The sequence below is a fragment of the Canis lupus genome, chromosome 9 (genome assembly GCF_048164855.1).
Source record: "Canis lupus baileyi chromosome 9, mCanLup2.hap1, whole genome shotgun sequence".
NCBI classification, from domain to species: Eukaryota; Metazoa; Chordata; class Mammalia; order Carnivora; family Canidae; genus Canis; species Canis lupus.
Genome location: NC_132846.1, coordinates 34,762,869 through 34,787,710, shown reverse-complemented (window position 1 = coordinate 34,787,710; position 24,842 = coordinate 34,762,869). Strand labels below are relative to the sequence as shown.

General features: G+C 41.0%; 1 protein-coding gene across 1 annotated transcript in view; it reads left to right on the top strand.

Moving 5' to 3' along the window:
- Positions 1-315: 315 nt before the first annotated feature.
- SLC35F4 (solute carrier family 35 member F4) overlaps positions 316-24,842 on the top strand; it is a 226,612-nt gene continuing 202,085 nt past the window's right edge. The window contains exon 1 of the mRNA XM_072838718.1: positions 316-488. Coding sequence (XP_072694819.1) covers positions 386-488 — 103 coding nt within the window. The 5' untranslated portion in view covers positions 316-385. The remainder of the gene's footprint in view (positions 489-24,842) is intronic.

Sequence of the window (24,842 nt, the reverse complement as noted above, 5' to 3'; positions counted from 1 at the left end):
ATGTCTGGGCTTCGGGGAAGGGGCGCAGAAGGGTTAACGAGGAGAGTCTGCGGCCAGGTGGGGCGCCCACACCCGCCCCGGCTGCGGTGGGCGTCGGAGGTGAGGGGGCGCTGTTCGGGCAGCAGTGCGCCGGGCGGCGGGCGGGATTGCTGCCAGGCTGACGGAGAGGCCGGCCCGAGTGGGGGCCGCTCCGCCGCCGCCGCCGCCGCCGCCGCCGCCGCTGTGATGCGGAGCCGGTGCTGCGCCGGGCGGTGGAGTCAGAGCCCGGGCGCGGGAGCACGAGCTGCAACATCAGCACCGGCGGCGGCGGCGGCGGCGGCAGCACCTGCACCAGCTCCCGGGCCCCGCGCTGCGCTCGCCGCGGGGCCGCCGCCCGGCGCTCTCTATGGATGTCAAGGCGGCCCCCAACGGGGTGGCTACCATCGAGGACCGGATCCTGCGGATCACCGGCTACTATGGCTATTACCCGGGTTACTCCAGCCAGAAAAGTAAGACGCCGCGGGGTTGCCTCGCCCCAGGCGCCGGAGCGGGTGGGATGCGGGAGGGCGCGCGGTCCGGACACCTGCAGCCCCGCCGCTGCCGCTAACGCTACCCTCCCGGCCGCGGGGCCGCTGGGGCAAAAAGTGTGTCCGCTGTCCTCGGTGCTGAACCGCGCGAGCCGACGCGGTCCGGGCCGTTGGCGCCCAAGAGTTAGTTCACCGAGCCTCGGGGTCGGCAGCGCAGGGAGGGGGACCCGATGCGCGCTCCTGGCAGCCGTCGGCCGGCTCGCCTCCGGCTTCTGTACGACCCGAGGGGAGGCTGCCATGGCTGTTGCATGAGCCGAAAGTCCTCCGCAGGTGCTGCACTGCCCGCCCCGCGCCCCCCGGCCCCTGCTGGGTGCCGGGCTGCGGGCCGGGCGCGGGACGCGCAGGCTGGGTAGGCTCGGGGGTGGGGCCGGCGGGGCGGCCGAGCCGGACGTGGGTCCCGGCGCAGGCCGGCTCGGCTCGTTCACCCGGGCTGTCGAGACGATGCCAGGGCGGGAATTGCTCCTGCTAAAATGCCTTTGCGAGGTGCTCCAGCCGGGGCAGGCAGAGGACCTGCCCAGGTCTCCGAGCGCCGGCGCCGGGAGCCTGGGAGACCCGTGCAAACGCCTGGGGGTGGGGTGGGTGGGAGGGGGAGGCGCGCCAGGACCCCGCGCCAGGACCCCGCGCCCGCGCCCGCGCCCGCACCCGCGCCGCCCGCCGCACGTCGCGGCTGCCCGGGAGCCCAGCAGGCTCCTGCGTTCCGCACAGGCGTTCTGCGGGCCGAGCCCGGTCGCGCGGCGCCGACGCTTGCACATTTCTGGAGCAGTTTTGGGGGGAGGGCGATGAGGTGCGCTCTACTCTGTCCCCCTCCCCCAACACACGAACCCACTGGCTATCTTTGCTGGAATTAGTTCAGCCAGGGACCGAGTGAAGCTCGTTTTTCTCCGAATTGGGGGACCAGTTGCGGCTTATTTCCCATGCAGGTGGGATTTCGCTTTTCCTCTACCAATGCATTTCTGTCGCAATAGATGGAGCTTAATTGATGTTTTTGCTGTTATTTTTAACAGGAAACCTTGCAAGATCCTAGATGCATTTCTGATTGGTATTTTCCTGTGACATTTTTTTGGTCTGATCAATGCTACAGCTTCTCTGAAGCAGACAAACCCGGACACCATAGATGAGAAAACACACCCCCCCTTGTAACTTTCTCCCCCACTATGTTCCATCTCTATTTAATAACAATCCAAGAGCTTTGTTCTCCTAGAGATATTTTCTCGTTTAATATTTCATTTGGTTTCAGGAAAGGCCTGTCTGATTTGGATGGTTTCTGTCTAGCTGTTTTTAGAAGCTTACATTATTCATTTTCCATACAAAAGTAATTATATAGTGTTAGAATTTTCTGGAAAGAAAATAACACACTGTGGAATGCAGTTTGAAGCTTTTGTACTATAGACTCAGAAACTTCTCCCCTCCCCCCCCTTGGCGAAGGGTTTCTTTTAACCCTAGAGACTGAAGTGGAAGCGCTAGTATACCATGTGGAGATTACTTGGATTTCACCTTTGAATATTTTAATTAGGAACAATGGGGTTTTGGTTACTTAGGGAATAGAGAAGCTGTCTGTGAAATTACAGGACTCAGAGTAGTTTATTATTGTAATTTTTATAACAATGGAACTTTGGTTAATAAAGAAGAAACCAAATGGAATCCTGGAAAAGTGACATTTTAGATAAAATCATGTTCATATTATCTTTTCGTACTGATTCAAATAACTGCTCATGTATCATTTGCAGTAGAATAATAGGCCAGAAAGAGGGAAGAGCATTGGCTGAGACAGTAAGTGAAGGTAAAAGGGATCTAGATACATTTGCCATAGTAATTTGTGATGGGCACTTACCTAACTTCAGGCCACAGAGCTCAGTGAGGACAGCATCTCACAAGGACAGAGAATTACATGATAGTCAAATAACTTTCAGAATGTTGGTGCTTTCAGAGGTAGAAAGAGATTGCTATTTTGCACAGTGAGAGACTAGGAGAGGAGAGAGCTGGAAGAGAGCCAGGCAGCCGAGCACCATGAAATAATCCTGCCCTTAATGCAGGCTTCAACTAGTAAACAAACACATTGAAGCAAACCAGTACAATATGGTCAATTGATTTAGCTGTTACCAGGAATGAGCAACAGCTTGGGGGAAGTCTGGAGGGATATATTTAGGAAAAGGCTATGGTGAGGAATATATGATATGTGAAGGCAAGGTCACTTTCCCGTTTTCTGACTGGTCATATATGAGGCCTTAAGGATGATCTCTGGATATCTATGCCATTTACCTTTTTAGAGGTAGGTGGGCACTCATCTCTGAGAAAATGCAACAGTGATCAGCCTCCTATTAATGCATGCTGCTGCCATCCTTGGCAATCCACAAGAAATTCTGTTAGGCTGATATAAGAAACAAATATGTGTGTATGTGTATACATACATACACATATAGATTATATAATTTATAGTACTTATGATATTATCAGGGTATGATATTATCAGGATGATAATCAAGGTACAGAAATGATTGAAGCATTTGTCTAGTCTTGAGTTACTTACAGCCCGGTAGGGGAAATAGATTCATCTGTTCAACAAGTGTTAATTGAGCACCTCCTATGTGCCAGGAATACATCCATGAACACAACAGACAAAAATGTTTTCCTTTTTAGAGCTGAAGTTTCAGTGAGTGGAGACGGACAATAATAATGAACAAAGAAATAAATCATGTGGTATATTTCAAGGTGATACGTGCTTTTAAAAATACCACAACATGGTAAAAAGAATGAAAAATTATGAGATGGGTAGGGATTGTGACAATTTTAAAGCATGGCAACTGGGTAGAAATTGTAGCAAGTTTTAAGTCAGGTGAGGCTGCACTGGGGAGATCAGAACTAGGCAAAGCCTTGAAGTATGTGAAAAAGTTAGACATGTGGACATCTGGAAGTTGCTCCAGGTAGAGGGAACAGCCAATGCAAGGCTCTGAGGTGGAATGTGCCTTGCTAGAGAAAAAGCATGGAGCTTTTCCATGGCTGGAGTGGAGTGAACAACTGGGAGAGTGATTGGAGGTGAGGTCACCCTGGGTTCAGGGCTCAGGTAAAGTAAGGTCTTATTGGTCATTTTAAGTCCTTCAGCTGAGGAGCCTTTGTGGGGTTTTGACAAAGGAGTAATGTGACTTGTCTTACCTATCAGTTTGACTGCTCTATTCAGGCAGGGGTGGAAGCAGAGAGATTAGTGTGTTATTGTAATAACTTTGGTGAGAGATGATGGTGCCTTGAACAAGAGTGGTAACAGTGCAGGTGGGAAGAGGTGGTCAGATTCTACAGATATTTGAAATTAGAGCCAAAGGGGGTTCCTGATGGATTGGATATAGCATCTACAGGACAGAGGAACAAAAAAATGATCTTATCTTTTCTGGTTTTACCAACTTTGAGTTGCCAGTAGCTGAAGTGTGGAAGACTTCGAGGTAGAGAAGGTTTAGGGGGTCAGGGGATAAGGATAATATTTTGGAAATGTTAAATGTAATGGGAGATGAAGTTTAGAGGAAATATTTGATTAGAGACATAAATTAGGGATTTTTCAGCACTTGGATGGTATTTGAAGCCTAAGACTGACAAAATCTCTAAGGAATGAATTTATGGAGAGAAGAAAAGAGGAATAAAGATTGAACCCTAGGGGCTCTCAGACATTAAGAGGCTGTGGAGAAGAAGAGAAACCACTAAGGGAGACCAAAAAGGAGCTCCCAGGGAGGTAGGAGGAAAACCAGGAGCATGTGATACCCCGGAAGCTGGTGAAGAGTTTTAAAGGGAAGAGATCAGCTGAGTCCTATGCTGCTGAAAAGTTAAGTAAAATGTAGACTGGTAACTGACCACTGACTTTGGCGATTGAAGGTCAATGGTGACCTTGACTAGAACCTTGACAAAAGCAGATAAGTAGAATAAAAGGACTAGAATGTGTATATGAGAGAATTAGAGAGAGGACTTGGAATTGTGAGTATAAGAGAATTCTTCAAAGATTTTTGTGCAAGGGGAGGAAATGGGGATAGTAGGATTAAGAAGTTTTATTTTTGATGGAAGAAATAACAGCATGTTTGCATGCTGTCATTTGCGAATGATTCAATAGAATAACCAACAATGTTGGAGAGATAAGATATGGAGCCTATTGCACAAGAGAAAGGACATTTCATGGATATAGGGCCGAGGAAGTGGGTGCAGGATCTGAAAGGTGGGTAACCAAGATGGTGGGGGGGGATCATTTGAGGTTCTCTTTGATTGCTTTAGTTTTCTCCAAAGAGGAAGCAAAGAATCAACTGACAGTGAGGATGCAGAAAGAGTGGTAGTTGTTGGAGGAGAGAGAAAGTGTGAATAATTAAGTAGGGAGAGTGAACAGCCTGGGGACGTGCAGTAAGGTTGTCTGGCTGCCACAGAGGGCCTGTTGTAAGCTTTTGGCCGCAAATTTAAAGTGAGAGCAGTCAGTAGGTTGTTGTAGTCCCTGATACAATGAAGACATGGAGCAAGTGAAGGGAAGGATTTAACCAGAATTGCATATTGTCCAATGGGTTTAATAAAATAATAGGGGCAAGAGGGTAGTGACTAGAAGCAGGGAAGGTATTACTGTAGTAATTGACCACAGCATTTGAAGCTGGTAAGTAGAGGAGAGGAAATCAAGAAAATGACAATGAGTAAAGAGGTGGTAGGATCAGTGGATTGCAGTCTCAGTGGGATCAAAGCGTAGTGGAAGTTAGCTGGAAGACAAGAGGTGATGGTCAGAGAGAGCGCTATATGTTGTGAGAAGTTATTTCCATTAAGTCAAGGCAAAGGATAAATTAGTTTATATTTTACTATATTGCATACCTGATATTTTTGGGGTAAGCCTTCTTTTTGTGTTTGCAGAAGGAGGCAATATGCTGATGTGTAGTGAATTAAACCCTAGTGTTTTGGAGATTGATTCTAGTCTTAAACCTGCCAGGAACTGACTCCCTGATCTTCCCTGTGCACATCAGCTTCGTTGTTTTTAAAAGCACAGAAGTTGCTGCCCCAGAACAGCCATGCAGTGGGTCAGCTTCAACAGCTTTCAAAAAAGTTCCAACTTCAACAGAACAACCTTACTTGGTAATCCTTACCATGTTTACTTTGCTTCTCTTGACAACACCTTCTATCTCAGAGGGTGACCAGTTGCCTCTCTTTGTTCTGTCTTTTGCACCTGTTGGCCTTTTGTTTTTCTATGCCCCGTTAGTCACCAGGTTCTGTGGTTGTTTACTGTTGGTAGCTGCAATAGTAAAATTTCTTCCCCTTGCTCTGATCCCAGTGTTGACCACCTTGTTCCCCAAAACAACTCTACCAAAGTCTGACTTTTCTGCCTTTCTTTTCTTTTTAAAAGATTTTATTTATTTATTCATGAGAGACACAGAGAGAGGGAGAGGCGAGACACAGGCAGAGGGAGAAGCAGGGCTCCATGCAGGGAGCCCAACATGGGACTCGATCCCGGGTCTCCAGGATCACACCCTGGGCCAAAGGCAGCGATAAACCACTGAGCCACCTGGGCTGCCCCTCTTCTGGCTTTCTGACGTCTCTGACTGCTGCTATAGACTTAGCATGTCCCAAGGTTCCAGCTTCTGCTGTCTCTTCTCACCCAACTTTGCCTGAGCAAACTCACTCAATCCCATGGCTTCACCACCTCCTATGAGACTGTGTATCTGCATCCTTTTTTCCTGAACTGAGACCATTTCAAACTTCCTACTAGAATTCCTACCTGGATGTCCTCTAAGATGTCACGCATAAAACTAAATTCAGCAGTCCATCCTTAAAATATGCCTTTTCCTTCTTATTATGCCTTTTGGCTTCCAATATCTGCATCTAACCAATTGCCTGGAAACCTAGAATCATCCTTAAACCTTTACCCTTTTTTCTTACTTTATATTCAGTTAGGAGGTCCTGTCTATTCTTCCCCAAATAGGTGTTTTCTATCTCTACTGGCACTGCCTTAGTTCTATCCATCACATCTTTCCTCCAGCCTCAAACCCTTCTAATCCAGTATGCACACCTTAACAACATTTAATTTCCTAAAATGCAAAATCTGTTCATCTCACATCCCTGATCCAATGCCTGGAATAAATCTTCATTTTCTGTGTAATAAAGTCCAAACTCCTTAGCATGCCACAATCTGAGCCCAGCTTACATTGTTCTATTTTAGCACATATTTCCCCCACTAATTGCCAAAGTAATGTATGCTTAATGCAGAAAATCTGGAAGGCAGAGAAGCAAAGAGAGATTAAAACAAAACTACTCATAATTCCATCACCCAGAGGTGATTAGTATTAACATTTTGTTAACACTATCTTTTCAGTCGGTTTTTGTATCCATAAACACATGCAAATTCTTTTTATTTCATACTGAATGTTTCTCTCATTGGTCTGTATATTTTTAGTAAATGTAGTGTACTCATGGTCTTCCATTTATTGCAACACCTTAATCTACTGAAGTCATTGGATTTTTGGCAAAGTTTGTTTTTTGTTTGTTTTTAAAGATGTTATTTGTTTATTTAACAGAGAGAGAGAGAGAGAGCACATGCAGGGGGGAGGGATAGGGGGAGAGGGAGAAGCAGACTTCTTGCTAAGCAGGGAGCTGGACTCTGGCTTGATCTCAAGACCTCAGGATCGTGACCTGAACCGAATGCAGACCCTCAACCGACTGAGTCACCGAGGTGCCCCTGTTTGTTTGCTTTTTAATTTCATAGCTCACGTGGCCTCCATAGAACTTGGTAAGTATCTCATCAAGGAGCTTGTTGTTTTGATAACATCATTTTCTCCATGCTCTTTCTGCTCCTCAGTGCCCTTTTACACTATGGCCAGACAGCTTCCTCTCTGTGTGTCTCCTTCATCACTCTTTGGAAAGTTCCTATTTATCTTTAAAGGCTAAGTTGAAACGTGCTGTCCTCTGTAAAGCTTCTTGATTGCTCCAGGCTGGGTTAATCCTCCCGCTGTGTTCCTATAATACTGTGTACTCACCTCTGCTCCTGCGTTTAGCACACTATTTTCAGCTGTTTACTTTACACAAGGCTCTCTCACCCACAGAGCTTGGGGAGGGCAGGGACTTACCTTTATTTATTTATTTTCCTCTTAGGCAAAGTGTCTAGTACATTCTGGGTGCTCAATAAAGTTTATTGTACTAGTGAATGAATGATTATAGTTTCCTTTGAAGAAATTGGCGAGTTAATTGTTTTCACACAGAAAAAGAAAGAGTACACGATGGTAGCAATTGGAGGGAAAGAAAAAATATACCAGCTATGAATAGATGTGCCTATTCAGAGAATGAGAATACACCAAATGGTATTTTGTGATCCCTTTACCTTTGTGGTTGTAACTTCTGCATTTTCATCCTTCTTACTTCATCACATTTTCTGTGCTTAAATGGGGGCAAAGGCTTTTTTTTTTCTTTTTAATACAGAGTAGTACAAGTTACTAGAATTAGAGATACAATGTGGTCCTTCCCCCACTCCCCTTTGAAATGATTGCTATTGGTTTTCATGGTATAATACATAATACTTAAGCACTTTAACTGGAGTAATGTTAGAAATTGTAAAGTTACTCCACTCTAATGAAGTAGGTTATAAAATTGTCTCTTCCTAGTGAAATGAATGCAATAAATATTTCTCCTAGTTTGTATTTTGTTTTACCCTAATAAGCTTGGTTTGTAAACAGTTATAAATAATTACCATTGATATGTGGTATTGAGAAGTCTTTGTAATATAGTTTTTAACTGTAATGTATAAGGGCTATGTTGATACTGAATATTATTGTGTGTGTTATTAATGTTGGATAATGTCATTTCTACAATGCTTCTTTTGGTGTGTATTTTTCATTTAAAATATAAATTTACATGTAAATTGGGTATTTGTATTATAAAATACCATTACTACTACTACTACTACTACTAGCTAATACGTGGTTTAACATTATAAAGTAAATCGCAGATTTACTTCCTTGAGAAAGCCTATCTAAGGCCTGTTTGAGGCCATGAGGCCATGAGGCCTAATGCAAAGACATAACGATCCTGTTCTACTACTTTTTATAAGGCCTTTCAAACTTGCACAAGTATAACGGGGCACCTGGGTGGCTCAGTAGATTGAACATCTAACCCTTGATTTCGGCTTAGGTCATGATCTCAGGGTCTTGGTATCAGGCTTCGCAGTGGGGAATTTGTTTGAAAATTCTCTCCTGTTCCTCCCCCTGCTCTCTCTCTGTCTCTTTCTCTAATAAATAAATAAATATTTAAAAAGAAAACTTGCATAAGTAACTTAACTCTTCTGATCAACAATTTTGTTTCTGTAAAATGGGAATAATAGTTTTTTCGTAGGTCATTGGGAGGATTATGTAAGATAATGTATAAGAATGTCTGGCACAATGCCCTGTTCAATATATGAAAGCTGTTAATGATTATGGAGGAAACCAGTAGAATTGGTTTCATCATCAGAGAGGCTTGCTCCCTTTTTCCTGGAAAATAAGTGACTTACCACTTTTCCCCCTCCCATATGCAGAATTGAATTTTGAATTGTTATTGAAAGTTGTGTCATAGCCTGTTAAAGATCATTTACAAATTATCCAACTTCACAATGGTTTTTATTTTTGGATGTTGCCTTCCATTCCTTATCCACTTGTGGCTTGTCTGGTGCTATAATTGAAAGGGGCAGTATGTAACACTTACCTGGATTGCCCCTAAGGATAGTTTAAAATGGGCTGGAGGCCATTTGTGATGAGGTTATTCCCAGTGGGTTGATCTAAAAGAGAGGAGACAAATCTAGGGCCTATGAGTGACAGGATGGCTCTGCATGTCTGGAGATACAAAATGCAGACCTCAAAGTAGAAGGGAGTGCAGAGGGATGCCAGGGATGTGGGAGTATAGTGAAGAGAGAGTGGGGGAGGGGAAGTATGAAATCCCATTTGAAGATGGTTAGCATGCAATGGGGGCAAGTAGGGTTAGACTGGACAGGGAGGGCAAATAGGTGAAGAGGAAGTGAAGGTGGAATATTAATTTGGAGCCAGTGGGTTGGAAGTTACAATGTTTCTTTAATATGCTGAGTCTTAAAGGGACAGTTCCTTTTTATACAGCAGTAAATGTAACAGTATTTTATGTTCTACTTTAAAAAATACATCATTGTGTTATAAACACATTATATATTTCTACATAATCTTTGGAGTTAATTTTTTAAGTCATAAAGTGTTTAATTATTTACAGATCCAGAAGAATATAGAGAAAACAGAAAATAATCTTGTCACTGTAACTACTGTTATTTTGGCTAATTTCCTTCTTCCTAATGCATATGGGGCCTCACTTCTTGACAAATATAAACTATAGTGTAGTCATAATTCTGATATATACACAATTTTGTGCCCTGCTTCTCTTCCGCTTAATATTTTAGGATAAGCATTTTTAATTTTGTTGCACTTCTCTGTTTTGAGAGGCTGGAATTAGATTCTCCTTGCAGAGATCTTGCCTTAAAATTTTTGTGCAAGCTGGTTCTCAGTTATTTGAGACTAAATAAAATGGAGAGATCTGAAGTGTTCATGAGGGCTTGTCTTCTAGTTACAAGATTCCATTTGAACAGGCTTAAGTAAAAACGAGTGATTGAAGGGATAACTGGTCATGTTCCATGGATTTTAGGGGCAAGGATAGGGTGGTATAAGCTAGCATCAGGTCCTGGAGTGTGATAGGGAAAACAGGAAGCCCTCTTTCTCTGCTTTTCATCTCTTTTTTCTGGCACATGTTCTCCATTCTTGTCTCTTCCTGCAGCCTGGCTTTCTCAATTTCCTTGTCCAAATGGTTGAAAATAGCCTCTGCCAGCAGTTCCAGTGTTTACGTGTCCTCTATTCAAGAGAGCAGACAGATTGAGCAAGAATCTCTTACTTCTAAATTCAGATTCCCGGAGAAAGGGACTCTTTGGCCCAATTTGTGTCAAGTGCACACTCTTGATTCTATTGACTGTGGTGGTTTGGGGCAGGGTCAAGTTACCCAATCATGTTGCCAGAAACTCTCCTGTAACCCTTTTGACTGCAGGGGAAGATATTGTTTCCAGAGAAGAGGGGCAATTGGCTGGACAGTCCACTTAATAGCTATTTGGTTCACAGAGCTTTGCATAAAAAAGCTTTTTGTATCAAATCATAGACTTCTGTCAAGATCCAGTCTTTTCTTTCTTCTGATTCTGATCTCTTTTTAGAGTATATCTCAATAATATTTAGTGAGGTTAAAGATACTATATTTCTACAAACTAAGGAGATCCAAGTGTCTGTTGAGAGTATAAGTCCCTAGGGCCTTCTGTTTAAAAGAACCCAACTAGTACTGCAGACTAATTACTAAGTTTTATTGAAGTGCTACCACTTACATCAAGTTTGGAAGATATATTTCATTTTTTTAGGTCAGATAGGCCAACATACCAGTTACTTCTATAGTAATTGAGGATGACATTTAACATTGTATATTTTAAACAGGCATTGAAAATTACATTTTTCTGCAGTCCAGGATTTTCTATATTTAGTCCTGGGCTAATGCCAAGATGGTACTAGTGAGGTGTCAATAATGATTTTGTGGTCTTAAAACCAGACATACTAAGAATTCTTCATCTCTCATGAAAGCTAGGATTCCCAAGGGGTAAGAGCTGCAGACTTTAGCTGCTGATACCTTGATAAGCTCCAAGACATTGGACTTTGGTGTCTTTCTTGTGTTTTTGTTCATACCTATGCTTAATCATAGTCATTCTGGAGGAAAGGTCCAGATTGAGTGATTTGGGAGCCCTTTTGGGACTCCATCTTCCTTGCAAGTCTTATGGTGGCAGGTTCTAAAGAAGCAATATATACAATCTAGGATGACATGATTATTTACCAGGGATTTTTTTTAGAACAAATATAGTTAGAAGCTGAGAACTTTTTCTTTCTCATTATTTTTTATCATTAGTTTTTCCTTATTATTTTTTTAATGTGGGCACTTGAGCAGGAGCTTCTTGTCATACTCCTAGTTTACAACCATCATGATCTTTTGAAAGCAGCAATTGGATCATTCTTCTGGTTAAAGTCTTTAGTGGCTTTCCATATCTCTTTGGAAAACTATAAAAACTTAAACCCAGACTATAAGGAAGATGTTACAGAGTCCAGTTCTTCAGATGGTAACACTCTTCCATGATGTGATTATGCTTTAGGCATAAAGGTGTGTGTTCCTAGCCCTTTCTTTCCTCCTGGCTGGCAAACATGCTCTTCCTTACTCCTCATGCTGCTGACTGGCTCCTAGCCATCCCTCATGTCTCATATTAAGTGCCACTGCTTCAGAGAGGCCTTTCTAACTTTGCACCTCTCTCCTCTGTACTTTTCCTTTACAGTGCTTACTACAAACTGCAGTTACAATTTATGTTGATTGCTGTGACTGTTTAATGGTCTTCTTGCCCACTACTCTCTTAGCTCCCTAAGGAAAGGGATGGATCCATTTTGTTCAGCACCATGTGCCCAGCATACAAAATGGTGCCTCTGCACTCCATAAATATTTGTTTAATATGTGATCAAGCCTTGTTAAAGATTTCAAGCAGAGTTTCTGCAAAACATCATCTCTTTGAAATATTTTTCAATTTACAGAAAAGTGGTTAAGATAATACAAAGAATTCCTGTATGTCCCTCACCCACTTTCCCCATTGTTATCATTTCATATGACCAGTGTAAATTTGTCAAAACTAAGAAACCAGTGTTGATACATTACTGTTAGTTAAACTCAGGCTTTATTTGGATTTCACCAGTTTTTGCATTAAGGTTCTCTTTCTGGTCCAGGATCTAGCCTGGCCCATTGCATTCAGTTGTCATGTTTCTTAAGTAGGCTTCTAATGCATCAGACTTGGAAAGATAATTTCAGTTTTATAGGAATTTCCTCATCAACTTCTCAGGACTTGGGTCAGATCACATTTGAAAACTTAACTACTAGTTTACAAGGTGATAATGGATTAAAATCATGTTAGAAATTACCATGACTTGACATGGTAATTACGTACTATCTTGAAGGACTACTTCATAGCGTAGAGCGGTAGTCATTAGTGTTTCTATCCTTTAACATTCTGGGGGGCACAGAAATCTTTGAAAATCTAGATAAAGCTATAAATTACCCCCTTCTCCCAAAGTACACATATATGCCAAATGTTTTCATGCAGCTTATTTTATTACCCTGGAAATTTATTACTTCACAGGAATGGGCTATAAAGATGATAATTCTAATGAGTTGTGTCTGTTTTTCTATTTTATAGAATGTGTACAAAATTTAATGGCAATGTCTGGAAAAATTGAAATAGTCCAAATTTGTTAACTAAAATAGGGATGAGGTTCAATTTTATTCAAAAGTGAATTTTAGTGAGAAAGCTCTTGTCATCTGGATTGAATAAGAAGTGGAAATTTTGGAGTGGTTTTAGGCATGGGAATCATCATTTCATTTGCACTCAAGTCAGTGAGGTCATCTTTGAGGTGAGATCTGCATCATCCATGCTGTCTTTGACAGCAAAGAAAGGATGACTAATTTGTGTTTCGATTTTAAGGTTGTCTAAGCATAATTAGCTTTCAAATATATCCTGCAGTGTATCTAGATACTCCAAGACTGTTTATCTGCACTGAACTTTTATGACACAGTGTCACTCTGGATCCTTTACTTTCCCGAGGAGCTGTGTTTCCAGAAGAACTTGTGGTTTTCAGCTGCATTATAATAGTGACTTTAAAGCTTTCAATGACACAGTCTGTCATGTTTATATCTATAAAGTAAGCAAAGTGAAAAATGAACTTCTCCTTCCTGAAGTGACTATTCCAAGGATGGGCTTCCCTTTTCTCTCAGAGGTGACACAAATGCCTTCCCAAATGTCACTCAAAGATTTCAAGTCATGGTTTCTGGAAAGACATTAGCTTCCAGGTAGTCAAGAAGATTTCTACATTCTCTTTACTGGTTTTGATGCAATTGACTTTTAAGCACTAGACAAAGTTTTCTGTGGCATCATTGACAATATTTTGGATGCTACTGCATGCTGATGTGTAAGGCAGCAAGTTATACTGATATGCAAACTTCTTTTATCACCAAAGCAGCACAACCTACTTTTTTCCCCAGGTACAGTTTGTTTGACATGGCAAACTTTCATGTTTCCCAAAAAGCTAACAGGCTAGGCATTCTCCTTAGATGATATTCATATACATACAGCAGAAAATTGAGTGGGAAGCATTGTGAGACAAAACAGTTATTTGCTAAAGGGAAATAGCATAGCTGCTGGCATCTTCAATGTTTGCAGCAAAATTGTGGCAATAAACAGCTTGAGGAGAAGACTTTATTTATTTGATAAAGGCACCACTTCCATTTTATCCCCTGCTTCAGACCACAAACCAGTTTATCCTTTTCCAAGGCACACTGGTTCCCAAGGTCTCCCCAGGATGAATTTGGCTAAAAGAAAACTCAACTGATACTGGCTTAAGCAATAAGGAAATTTATCCCCTTGCAGGAAGCTGGGGGGGGGGGGCGGGGGGGGGGAGGGGGCGTGGCTGACTTAATGGCTTATGCTATAATGAAGTACCCAGACTCTAGCGTTTTTCATCTCTTGTGTGTTGTTGTACTCTGCAGGACATTTTCTTGACTTTATTTTAAAACTCTTTTATTAACTTTTTCTTACTTAAAGTTTCATTTAAAGTTGTAATAGCTTTCTTTTGTTTTCCTAATATTTCTTTTAAACATACAGCATCTTGTTCTTGTTTATAGATATGTAAAGTTCTCTAGTTATAAGCTCCTCTTATTCCTTGAGGATATTACTAATATGTTTTGTTTTGTTTTCTTCTCTTGAATGGGCTGCTTTTTCCAGGATGCTTTTTTAACAGTTTTTATGATTGTTAGCATATACTTGGGATTCTGTGATTTTTGTTTACCTGCTTATATTCTAGAATGGAGGGCTCCAAAACTATTTGGAATCTGTGGGAATGGTTAAGGAGGTCAAGAACCATGGAGGGTCTTATAGCACTTGCAAGCTAAGAAGTCAGCCTGTTGCAGTTTCATTGATGCTAGCAGAAGACATAAGGCTCCTGGGTCAGAGACAAAGGACTATTTATTACTTACAGTCCAGCATGGAGTGTGAGCTTCATACTCACCATGATTCCCTTTGCTCCCTAAGTTCCACAGGGAGAAGATGGAGCACAGCAAGGTAGATCCTCATTATTATAGTCGGTTTGTGTCACAGTTGAGGACTCCTCAGCCTAGGAAATCCCAATGATTTATAATGGCCTGTAAACAAACCTTTCCAACCTTTGCTTCAGAGCGAGATGTTTGCAAACAAACCTGCCTCTTTTCTAGAGGGAGACATTATCTGTATCTTCCAAACTCTTCACGATACAGGGACTTGAAAAGGTAGTCCAGAACGAAAAGCTGTCAGGTTCTGCACAAGATCTTCAGAAATGAAAGACCTATGGAGACTTGTCTCCCAACTGGAGCTTGTCTTTTATGATTTTATTTCAAATAGCTGTGCTGTTTCCTTGGGAACATTCAAAATCATTTTCTTAAGATCTGTTCCTTTGAATCATAGAAGGCTTTTTTTTTAAGTTTTAAAATTTTTTTTAAATTTATGATGGTCACAGAGAGAGAGAGAGGCAGAGACACAGGCAGAGGGAGAAGCAGGCTCCATGCACCGGGAGCCCGATGTGGGATTCGATCCTGGGTCTCCAGGATCGCGCCCTGGGCCAAAGGCAGGCGCTAAACCGCTGCAACACCCAGGGATCCCCATAGGAGGCTTTTCTAATCTCTTGGTTGGCTGCTAACATTTTGGGAATCAAGTAGGAAAGAAGTTCGGACATCTCTGTGAGTGGTGTGCATACATTCACTTAATTCCCCCATGATTTTGGTATGGTACTCCATCTTCAGCCGTGCTTGGTGTTCCTGTAGACTCCTGTTTGGGCCTTTCCAGAGAGTAAAGCCTGGCATTTGGTAGGGTTAAGGGAGGCAGAATCAAACACTGTACGGAGTGAGCGGTGGGGATTAAGAAGCCTGATGGCTTCTTAAACAGACTTAACGAAGGCTGCTGATTTTAGCCTCACTAGCATCCCTTTTATATGTTGTGAATAGACTAATATCTACTTTCCTCTGCCCTCAGTTTAGGTTTTAGTTTTCTCAGGCCGGAAAAGTCATTTACTACTGGCTAGCTCCTTAATTGTCATTATTATCTTTGCTCTTGATTCTGTAGATTTATGCCTTTAAGAAATTCACATATTGTCATTTTAGTGGAATTTCCTGAATGAACAGATGTGTTTATTCAACCTGCCATCTTTACCAGGAAGTATCATTGTCCTTTCTATTTCTATTTTTGAAATCTTCCAACTTAAACTAGATCTACTGTAAACCAAGATAAATGTCATATTCATAGTAATGGAGTGCATTATCGTGATTTCCTCCCAGCGGGAAGCTATTTTAGATGTCATAACATGGGGTCAAACAACATTGTGCATGATCTGTTTCTTGATCTGAATATTGGTTTCACAAATGTGTTTACCTTATGAAAATATCATCAAGCAGTGCACTTCAGGTCTGTGTAATTTGCTGTGTGGCTGTTACATTGCAATAAAAAGTTTTCATTAAAAATTATATATAACATGATTGTATATCATAGCATTTCGGTCTGTTTTACCCTTATTTTAATTAATGTTGAATAATAACTTTAAACTATCTTCCAAATTTTCAAAGTAACATAAATAAAATAAATAAATAATTACTTTTGTGGGTTCCTTTTTCATTAACCCCCAAGTATGTCCCCTGATCCCTTACCAGTATGAGGAAAGTGGTTCTCAAATACTTTGCTGCATATTAGAAACAACTGGGAGTTCTAAAGACTATCCCAATGCCAAGGCTGCATTACATTCCAATTAAAGCAGATTATCTGGGATTGAGACTCAAGCATCAGTACCTTTTAACACTCCCCTGAGTCCACTGAACAGCCAAGGCTGTGAACTTAGGTGTAGAACACCACTTCTCAAACTGCTTGCGGTAAAGAACCAGTTTGTATTTTTAAAATTCCAACTCATTATAGATGAAAACTCTTGCAAAATCAGTACAAGTGAACTAATAGAAAAAAATCATCATGCTGAACTATAATAGCAGTGTCAATTTGCTATAAAATTTTCTCAATGTTTACTCTCAATTTCCATATTTATCTGGTAGCAGTTCATGGCCAGTACCAGTCTGCAGAGCACACATGGGGTAGCACTGATTCCTCAGACCCCGGAATATTCTTTCTCTTTCCTAGCACTCAATCTCTTTCCTAGATTGAGTATCCATATCGTGCCCTCTCAGTCATTTTGGAGACTGAAGAGGATTTGGATTGAGGCCTATAGTATGTGCTCCCACTCATTCTCTACAGCCCTCCTGATACATTGCATCTACTCTAATACATCTCTGGCTCTGAAAGCATGGAGTAAAAACCATTGTGAAGAACTCATGGCTTCATTTGAGGTTTTTTCAAATATTATTTTCCTTCAGGTATATAAATTCAAGGAAAACTCTTGGCTACTAAAACCTTAACACGTGATCTCATGTATGTTTGCAGTGGATCTAACCTATAAGTTGTATGGACAATTGAATTTTAGGGAAAAACCCACTTAAAGACTCTCAGGAGCTTTGTTCTCAGTGACTTTGCACCTTACGCTAGAATGCAGAGAAAACTCTTCTGTTACTGGGGCTGGAATCTTCAAAGGACAAGTGGGGTTTCACTTGGAGGCCTGTGGGGGCTGCCTAGTGTTTGTAGGACCCAATGAGAGGAAGTGGGCTGCTGTAATTTGCTACCCCTAGATACTTGGTTCAGTAGTCTGGGAGTATGGAAAATTTACTCATGTGGAAGGGAGCCCATTAGATTTATGAAGCATGGGATGGAGAGTGAGGTTTGGAATCTGTGGGACACTCATCTTGGGGAGGAGTTCAGAATGAATCACATGAATCTTTTTATGGTGACATCTAATCCCCTTCCCTTTGGGAGATTATTTTGATGGTGATACAGTTGAATTCAACTTGAATTCAAGTTGAAGCAGATTTTCTGATTAACATGCTCTAAGACATCTCTAATTTTTTTTCCCATCTAAATACTGCTCACCTGTTTCAGAGAAGATGACACACTTATGCTTATTAGACAACCAAAGGCCACACCAGATGTTGTTAATTGCACTCTAAGTCCCTTGTGTGGCTTTTAATAAAGCTGTCTTCAATGGCCTTATTATTCATCTTGACTTGTGTTACATTCTCATTATATTTGCTGGGAGTGTAGAATTTCACGGTGGCTCTCCTATGTGTAACTTAAGTCTGACTCTCAGAAAGGAAGCAGAAAGGAGGAAGAGGATATGCTTGACTCTGGACTTGGGTATCCTTCCCAACTCAAGTTTGGTTACTTGATAAGGGAAGGAAAATGGAGGCAAGGTGTCTAACTTACTTGTTTATAGATTCTATCTTCTTTAAAGTTTTACACATGTAAAGCTTGTGCATGTAAAACATCCAGCACACCTAGCATCTGACCCATGAAAGCTTATTAGGAACAAAAAGCAGGAATGAGAATCTCAGCATATGCTATAACATAAGAAGTTGGTTATAGTGTGATTTTTAATAGAAAATTGTACCCAAATATGTACTATGTACAGCCATGGTGAATTGTACTGGATGTAAGGCTGGACTTTGTGCAGAGTAATATTTGAAGATGGAGTAAAGATGAAGTGTTTCTGAGATTTAAATTGAGCACTTTGAAAGAAATAGCAAGGGCTTTAACTTCTAGCACAACAAAGGATTGAGACTATGAATTCTGAATAGTACTACTACGATTATCTGACAGTTGTGTAGCATTTTAACACCTTACATGCCAATAAAATATAGGATTTCATGAAAACTCATAGCCTTTCTGTGAGGGGGGTGTTATTATCACTATGCTACAGATGAGGAAGTTGAGGTCAGAGAGGTTACCTCATTCCGGGGTACAGCTACCAGGAATCAGGGCTAGAGTTTGAGCCTAGAATTGTCTGCCTCCCAAAGCCATACTCTCTACTAGAGAGAGTAACAAGAAGTCAAAATGGTAAAATTCAGATCTTCCCATGACTCAGCTCTTCCACCTCTTCCTGAAGTCATGGAAGAAGATAATACACTTCTGCTTCCTCTTTAGGAGTGCTTGTAACTTGCAATGCACAGTGTTGGTAAAGGGTTTGCTCTCTGAACCTAAGCAGGGCCTCTCCCTCTCCTCCAGGTTTGAATTTTGCCTCAAATGGATGCTGCACCTGAAGGTTCTTTTTGGAAAGAGGAGAGATGATTAAGATGGCCTTAAGAATCATACTGTGTGTGTGTGTGTGTGTGTGTGTGAGAGAGAGAGAGAGAGAGAGAATGAGAGAGAGAGGGAAAGAGAGAGAAGAAGGGAGAGAGAAAGAGAGAGGAAAAGAGGGAGATTTAGATACTTCTACTGAGGCTCAACTGGTATCTGGAATCTCCTCCTTTTCTAGAGACAGAGAGGAGAAAGGCAGTGGAGAAACAAGTAGAGACTAACCGCCCCCCTTCTTAAGCCCTCAAGATTTTACCTGGATATTTGAAGGCCTATCTTTATGGTCACACTGCAGAAAACTTGCTTTCAGAAGGCAGCTTTTCCTCTTGAAGACTCTTTATTTCTTGCATCCACAAGTTAAAAAAAGAAATAAGCCTTATTAAGGGGATGAAAGGAGAAGACATTGCCTATTCCTGTGGTGAATTATAGATGTCTATAGTTTTGAGTCCTTTGTGCATTGCATGGTACCTGTGAACAGTATTTGTGGAATTTTTGACTATACATCTTAGCTGTCAATGCTTGTTCTAATATCTAATGATATTTCTCTAGTTATAGCTTAAATCACTGGAATGTGGATACTGGTGTTACTGTTGTCCTTTTCAGAAAAAGGAGTCCAATACTACTTTAATATTGACTCTATTGGTCTATAGTCTCACTCTTTGTTTTTTACATTACTGAGTCTTCTGCAAGATTTCATGTAGCTTTCTATCAATGGTCTTGGAAATGCAAGTGTGATTGTAGTGATGCCTCATTCTGGGTGGGATTTAAGCATCATTAGATTCACCTTCATTGGAGGTAAACCATATTTGTTTCTGTCATTTCTAGATGAATATCTTTAGACAGGCCTTTCCCAGTTTCTCAGCTGTGGCATTAATAAGGTCAGTGGATTTAAAAAAAAAATGTTAAGTCAATTGTATTTATGCTTAATGGGTAACCTGCTCTTATCTTCAATAAGAGTTGAACTTAGTGTCTGACTACTTGCTGGAAACCAAAAACTGAATTTATGAGAAGCTACCAGGAGGTTTTAATATCCTGCGGAGCTATTGAAATTGTTTTGTAGTTTTGAGGACGTTGTAGGAATATCATATTCTAACTCTTTTGAGATTCTGGCAAGTGAAGAATACAAATTCAGTTTTTAACTTTTTTTTGAGCAATTGAGAGAAATGTTCTAAGTACATTAGGAAAAAGCTCAAATGGGGAGAAACTGAGCTTCAAACCCTTTCTACTCCAACATTTTAGATCTTTCTTTTGGTAGCTCTATTTTGGGGAATTACTGTTGGCTTAGTAATGATTTTTTGGTCTTCATGGTATGCAGAAACCAAAATCTCTTAACTATTGACTTGATTCAGGAGGAGGGTGAAATTTGGCTCTGCCCTCAGGATGCTTGGCAAAGTAGAAATAACAGACTTCTTTCCCTTGCACCCAGGACTGGAACATTTTCACAGTAACTTGAACAGTATTACCAGCAGAAGTCACATAGCCTCCATCCACCACCCCACCGCTGCCTCTAACCCCAGGTCCACTGGAGGGTGGTTGTAGAATGATAAATATCATCATTCTGCATTCAACAGATACACACTCATTTTGGACAATTAGAGGAGGAATGGGCAGGGTGTAGGGAAACTGAAAGCATTAGGAGCCTCAGGGTTGGTGGAGAGGGCTGTGAATAGTGAACAGGTCTGGGAGCATGGGGAGAGGTGGGGTGCCTATGTGGAGAAGGCTACCTGACAGCACCAGTGTTGAATGGAAGGACTCTATAGCCTGTACACATATCTTGATGTCATTCTCCTTCCCATCTTCTGCTGGTGGATGCTCTCCACTGCCTGAACATCATGGAATTCAAGGAGCATGGGATCCTGCAGTGGTAGATCACATAGCCCAGCCTCCAGACCACATAACAAGGTGAAGAGGCAAATAGAATATGGCCAGAACACCAGCAAGGAGTACTCCTTTCAGATCCTTTCATCTTGCTCCTTTCAGGTTTAGCTGGCTCCACTCTCTACCTTGTTTCAGAATGCCCTTCTAGAGAAGAAATTTAAAATTTTTCCATTGAACTGCTCTGAACCCATCTATATGAAAAGTGAAGGAAACAAATATTTTGTAATTTTTAGTGATGGCCTAGACAAGCTATCATTTATGTTGTTAATCATTTTTAACTTGGTTATTTTTCTACCTTTTCCTACACTCTCAGAAGAAGCAGTATGTATCCTAGCATTGTAGAGAGAGGAATGAGGGAACTACTACAGTACATAGAATTACCTATTGTGAAGAATTTACATTAACCAGAAATAGATCAATATTATTGCCAAAATCTGATTATAGCACAATAACTTGGTATTCTAAATATCTGCTGCTTTATGTAATTTCTAAATATCAAGATGCTTAACATTCAGTAGACAGACATTTCCAAGTATTTAACTGAATTTGTATTCTAGCTTTCCAACTTTCTGTTTCAGTAGAATCACATCTAAAAATTTCAAGATAATGGGATCTATCTTGTGAAACATGGTTACTACTTGTAATGCTGTTATGGATTCTAGTCCCTGTAGATTTATAATCTCCACAGCTAGTTTTAACTCTTTGACCCTCATCTATAGATTTTACCTTTGGCATGGGCCCTGGCACCAGTCCTCTGTTCTTGAGAGATTGAGGACTAGATGGAACTGAGAAGCAGTAGGCCAGTGGCTTCCAGGTTCAGTGCCTTGATAGTCTCATTCTGATCTTGTGCCCATTCCAAGTATGGAGTCTTGCCTGTTTCCTCTTGACCAAGTCCCTTCCATATCCCAGTGTCAGTGAATGGGTCTGGGTTTCTAAGACCCCACTGCCTCAATCCTTGTTTTGGTTTTCTGCCTTGTATTCTAGAGACTAGTGCTTTGCCTTAAACCTTGACCCATGTCTTCTTTGGGACTGGAGATCTGCCAGTGAACCCTGCCCACTCCTATTCTATTCTACACTATCTATTGCCAGATTTTCCAGCCTCCACAAACTTCTCACTTTCTTGGGTCATTTCCCATCAGTTGGGGGTTAATTCCCTTGATCTCCTGCTTTGTCCTGCATTCCAACTGTTGTCCAGGTATTAGCCATACTTGTATAGCTAGTCATTCACGGTTTATATACTTCTGTTAATTGATAATATGGGTTATATATTTTCTTTTTCAAAATCTAGTAATATGTAAGACTGCTAGATTGTAGATGAATTCCATTGGGATGAGGAGCATTTCTTTCTCTTGCTTATCAAATACACTCAGTGCCTGAAAGAGCATTTAATTTTAAAACATTGAATATAAAAAGAAAAAAATAGAATGGTTGTTTATTTTTTTTTTAGAAGTTTTTGATGGTTCTTTTTTTTTTAATTTTTATTTTCATTTATGATAGTCACAGAGAGAGAGAGAGAGAGAGAGAAGCAGAGACACAGGCAGAGGGAGAAGCAGGCTCCATGCACCGGGAGCCCGACGTGGGATTCGATCTCGGGTCTCCAGGATTGCGCCCTGGGCCAAAAGCAGGCGCTAAACCTCTGCGCCACCCAGGGATCCCAGAATGGTTATTTAGATGAGAGATTCTTAATCTAAAGACATGTACATGGACTATATCTGCTTCTGAAGGTCTTCATAAGGTTCTTTAGATTCTCAGTGGCACTCATGGTTCTCAGAAGATTAACATAACCACAGGAAAGAATGGGAGGTACAGGAAGGAAAGGAATACATGACTTGCATTTTTTTTATGACTTGCATTTTTGAAAACATTCCTTCTTTCAGGGCATTTGGATATTCTGTAGCAGCATATTGAGAAATAATACCAAGTGATGCTCAAGTGGTCTTAATGTGAATCGGGTTTCTCTTTGGAGATCAATAATGAGGTTATTAAACTGATGGTTAACCTTCAGCTCCTGGAAATGAATGAAGGTGAGCAGGACTCAGATTTTGAAAGCCTAGACCTGTGGGAATCAGAATCAAAGTCCATTTCCTCAAAACCTAATATATGTGGTTCCCTAACTATAGCCTATACTTTTTTTTTCTTCCCCGGGAAAACCCAATTTCCTGGTAGTGAAATCTTTATCTTGTTAAGTTACTGGGTAACAAAGCTTGTTGTTTGTTCTATTTTCAGCTTATTTGGTATAGTCCCTGTGACAAATATTATCCATTGGAGCTTGAGTAAATACACTGTTACCTTGGAGTAAGAGAGTATTGATTTATTTTGTATGTGACTGAGGGCACAGTAGCTGGCATATAGATGGCTCTTGATCAGATATTCGGTGGATAAATAATACCATTAGTTTTGGAAAGCAGTGTAGTGAAGTGGCTAAAAGAGCATTTATTTTGGATCAATGCACTCCTGGATGTGAAATCCAGCTCTTCTGTCTAGCTTTATGATTTTGGAAATAAGAATATTAAAAGTTTTTCCTCTTTGGATTTTGTGAGAATTAAATCAGATAATACAAGTAAAAAAGTAACACAGTGCCTAGGGGGCAGAGTAGGCACTCAATAAGAGGTAGGTATTAGTGTTATTATCACTAGCATCATTATTAGATCACTCATCTGGAGTGTTTGTTAGAGTAGAATAAAGTGGGCATGTGTGGATTTCATTTATTTTAATTTATACTCAAGTTAGTTCATAGATAGTGTATTATTAGTTTCAGGGGTCAGATTTAGTGATTCATCAGTTGCATATAACACCCAATGCTCAATATACCAAGTGCCTTCCTTAATGCCCATCACCCAATTACCCTATTCCCCCACCTCCCCTCCAGCACCTGTTTGTTCTCTATAGTCAAGAGTCCCTTGTGGTTTGCCTTTCTCTGTTTTTATCTTATTTTATTTTTCCTTCCCTTCTCTATGTTCTTGTTTCTTAAATTCCATGTATGAGTGAAATCATATGGTATTTGTCTTTCTCTGACTGACTTATTTTGCTTGGCTTAATATACTCCATGTCATATTTATCCAAAGGATACAAAAATAATGATTGAAAGGGGTACATGCGCCCCAATGTTTATAATGGCAATGTCCACAATAGCCAAAATATGGAAAGAACCCAGATGTCTGTCCATTGATGGATAAATGGATAGAGAAGATGTGAGATATATATCTATATATCTATAATGGATATATATATGATATATGATGAAATATATATATATGATGGAATATTACTCAGCCATCAAAAAGAGTGAAACCTTGCCTTTTGCAACAATGAGTATTTCATTTAGATCTTAGGTGATAAATTTTGAGGCATGTTTTCAACTGTTGAGTATCTATCTACTTCTTAACTCTGGTTGTGATGAGGATCTCTTGTAGAGTATTTTAAAAATACAGATGCCTGATTCTAGTTCAGGTCTTTGGGTTTGGGTCCAGGACATGTACATTTTTTAAAAGCCCAACAGGTTACTGTGATGTGCAGGCTGGGTCAAGAATCCCTGCCATCTATTGTACACAAAAGCTGACTGAAAGGTGTGAGGTGAAGAGGGAGTAAGGTTTTCTAATATTTAACCTAGTTGGGTGCTGGACGGGAATAGAGAAGTACTGGAGAGATATGAGTCTGGTCCTGGGAGTTGGAATATGAATTTGGTCCATCCGATTATGAGCTCTGAAGATGTTAGGCTGTAAGCCCTGTAGGTAAGAAGCCACATCTGTCTTTTGCATCTGGATATTTCTAGACTGACCTTGAACAAAATATTTAAGCTAAGACCCTGTGTTCTTATCTGAGTATTACTTTAGGTTAACTTGGGAAGCCTGGGTGCTCAGCGGTTGGGTGTTTGCCTTTGGCTCAGGGTGTGATCCTTGGGCCCAGGGATCAAGTTCCACATTGGGCTTCCTGCATGGAACCTGCTTCTCCCTCTGCCTGTGTCTCTGCCTCTCTCTCTCTCTCTGTCTCTCATGAATAAAGATATAAAATCTTTAAAAAATTTTAGATTAACTTACAGATACTTGTATACTTTATGGGTAGTAGGTACTCAACAAATAGTCACTGTCCTTTGTGCATGTGTATGTTATCCACAAAGA